This window comes from Tarenaya hassleriana, unplaced genomic scaffold (assembly GCF_000463585.1).
Source record: "Tarenaya hassleriana unplaced genomic scaffold, ASM46358v1 Cleome631, whole genome shotgun sequence".
In the NCBI taxonomy this organism is placed as follows: domain Eukaryota; kingdom Viridiplantae; phylum Streptophyta; class Magnoliopsida; order Brassicales; family Cleomaceae; genus Tarenaya; species Tarenaya hassleriana.
In genome coordinates this window covers 14392-17849 of record NW_010968831.1, presented here as the reverse complement: position 1 = coordinate 17849, position 3458 = coordinate 14392, and the positions used below count along the sequence as shown (strand labels likewise).

Here is a 3458-nt window from a genome sequence, read left to right as displayed (position 1 = left end):
TGCGGATTAAAAAAAAAAGAGCCTACTCATTTTTGAGCTCTTGTTGTCTAACACCTGAAGACGCCATTAGGGAGCTTGTTGTGGAACACCTGATCAGCATAACAAGCACCTGAAATCATCAAAAGTCTGATCTCAAATCTGCTAACTCATCCTAGCCGTTAGAAGCATCATTCAAGGGATTTCTGCAGATTTGGAGACTTTACCTTAGAAGATGGGAGAATCATCTTCTTGCCATATTCATACTAGCCGTTGGAGTTTGATTGCTGCAGAAGAATTCTCTTTCCTTTTAAGTATTTTCCAGCAATTGTTTCCTTTCTTGTTAGACATCAACTAGCTATTTTTCATTTCTTCTCTTCTGCGAATTTGCCTATTTAAACAGGCCCCTTTGTCAAGTGTTGAGAGATTAGATTGCATAATAAAATTCAGAGCATTTCTTGTTCATCTCTCTCTCGATTTTGTCTTGAAATTCTCAAGCAAACCCGAGTCTTCGAACTAGTGTTTGGGTGGGATTCTCAATTTCATTAGCCGAAACTTTTGTGACGAGATCAAAGAGTCTGTCATCCCTCTTTGTGGTGTCACCTATCCATCGTAATGTTCCATTCTCTTTGAAGTGAAATCTGAGTGCTCATAAGCCTAGAACACTTCTCCACTATTTCCTTTTTGGAATCATTCGGTGAGAAGCTCCTAAGTCTACCGAATCTCCAAACTATCTTAGCCTTGCTCCACTGGACAACCGTGCATGTATCATTTTTGGTATCAGAGCCCGGTTCAAGGCTACATGCAAGGTAACGCTGTTGATTCGATTTTCTTCTTGTTATTTTGATTTGTGTGTGTTTGTGCAAGAAAAATGGCTGAGAACGCAGAGAACACTCAAACTGCGATCCTACAAGTCCAGCAACGCCTGGAGGAACGTTTAACGCGTTTAGAGGAGGCACCACGAAGGATACAACCTGTTAGGTTCAATATGCGCCCCAATAACGCAAATCCAGAACCAGATCCACCTGATGCACAACAAAGACCGAGAAGAATGCAAAATCCTAGAGCTCCTCTCGAAGAGGATGAAGATTCTGATCATTCTACTCAGAACCGACGGAGGAAGAATGTTCAAAACCAAAGGTATGTTGATGAAAGTGATGAGGAGAATGTACCTAGGAGGCAACCACAAGTTCAAAGACACCAAGGTACAGATTTAAAACTCAAACCTCCTACTTTTGCTGGTAAAGTTAACCCTGAAGCTTATCTCAATTGGGAGAGGCGGATGGAAAATATTTTCGATTGCTATACCTATACCGAACAGAGGAAGGTTCAATACGCGGCGGCTCAACTCACGGACAATGCATTCACGTAGTGGGACCGAGAAATAGCCGAAAGGAGACGTTCTCACTATGATCCAATAATCTCCTGGAGAGAAATGAAACATCTCATGAGAAAGAGGTATGTTCCACCACATTTCCATCGGGATTTACATAGACGATATCGTAAGTTGGCCCAGGGGAACAGATCGATTGAAGACTTCTTTGAGGAGTTTGAGCATCTTCGGAATCGATTGGAGATAGAAGAGGATGATGAGACTGTTATGGCTCAATTCCTAGACGGACTACAAGAACGCATTGCAAGAAAGGTAGAAAGACAAGTTTACCATGATATTCATGATCTTTTACATCTTGCTGTACAAATAGAGCAGCAGATACACAAGAAACAAGCTAGGACAAACCGGTCCAGAATGTCTAGCAATGTGTATCCGAGAACCGAGAGCAAAGGACACAACATGCCCACCTCAAAACCTGTTCAAGAGGATCCAAAGAACAAAGGAAAGGGCATTGCAACATCCAAAGGTGAAACTTCTGTAAGTAACAAATCTAACATCCCGAGCCACGAGATTATTTGTTACAAGTGCAGGGGTCGAGGACATTATGCTCGTGATTGTCCAAACAAGCGTGTAATGGTCATTACCGAGGCTGGAGATTATGATTCTTTGGATGAGGAAGAGGCTGAAAATCTGGAAGAAGAAGTTGAGTATCCGGACAGCGGGGAGCTACTTGTCACACGGCGAGTCTTGAGCACCATGACTACCCCAGAAGAAACCGCACAACGTGAAACCATTTTCCACAGCCAATGTACCGTGAAGAAAAGGTATGTGGGTTAATCATAGATAGTGGTTCCTGCACTAATGTTGCTAGTGTTTACATGGTGAAGAAGCTAGGGCTCGAAACGGAAAAGCATCCCCACCCTTATAAGCTACAGTGGCTGAACAACCAAGGAGAGCTTAAGGTGAATGAACGGGTGAAAATCTCGTTTAGCATTGGGAGATACCAAGATGAGGTAATGTGCGATGTGGTTCCTATGCAAGCTGGTTATATTCTCCTTGGAAGACCATGGCAATTCGACCGAGAGGTTAAGCACGATGGTAGGACAAATCACTACTCTTTCATGTTTAACAAGCGTAAGATCTCATTAGCACCTCTTAGCCCTTTACAAATACATGAAATGCAATTGAGGTTGTCTAAGGAAGTTGAGGATAGCAAGAAACCGAATTTCTATGTCAAACCGAGCATGGTAAGTAAAGCTTTGGTTGATGAACGAGCTGTACTACTCATGGTCTTTAAAGATGTTTTGAGTACAGGATTCGAAGAGAAAGAGCTTCCTTCCGAGATCACACGGATTCTAGAGCGGTTTAAGGATGTATTTCCGGAAGAAACTCCACCGGGGCTACCACCAACGAGAGGAATCGAGCATCAAATCGATTTGATCCCGGGAACACCTCTTCCAAACAGACCCGCGTATCGAATGAACCCCGAAGAGACCAAAGAGCTACAAAAACAGGTACAAGAGTTATTGGAAAAGGGTTATATTCGTGAGCCGAAAGGAGACGTTCTCACTATGATCCAATAATCTCCTGGAGAGAAATGAAACATCTCATGAGAAAGAGGTATGTTCCACCACATTTCCATCGGGATTTACATAGACGATATCGTAAGTTGGCCCAGGGGAACAGATCGATTGAAGACTTCTTTGAGGAGTTTGAGCATCTTCGGAGGACGAATGGAAAACCGCATTCAAAACGAAGCATGGGTTGTACGAGTGGTTAGTCATGCCCTTCGGCTTAACCAACGCACCAAGTACATTCATGAGGCTCATGAATCATGTCCTACGAGCCTTCATTGGTAAATTCGTTGTGGTTTATTTCGATGATATTCTGATTTATAGCAAATGTCTTGTTGATCATGTGACACATCTTGAGCTAGTCATGGAGACTCTCCGAAGAGAGAAACTTTATGCTAATCTCAAGAAGTGCACATTCTGCACTAATGAGGTTGTCTTTTTAGGTTTTGTTGTAAGTTCGCAGGGGTTACGTGTGGATGAAGAAAAGATCAAAGCAATCCGAGATTGGCCAACCCCTACAACCGTCGGACATGTGCGAAGCTTCCATGGCTTGGCGAGCTTCTACCGTTGGTTTG

At 43.1% G+C, this 3458-nt stretch overlaps 1 protein-coding gene across 1 annotated transcript; it reads left to right on the top strand.

Moving 5' to 3' along the window:
• The first annotated feature begins 1411 nt into the window (after positions 1-1411).
• LOC104800025 lies at positions 1412-2892 on the top strand. The gene is made up of 2 exons (XM_010522726.1): positions 1412-2133; positions 2181-2892. The coding sequence occupies exons 1-2, from the start codon at positions 1412-1414 to the stop codon at positions 2890-2892; spliced, it is 1434 nt and encodes a 477-aa protein (XP_010521028.1).
• Positions 2893-3458: the final 566 nt, after the last annotated feature.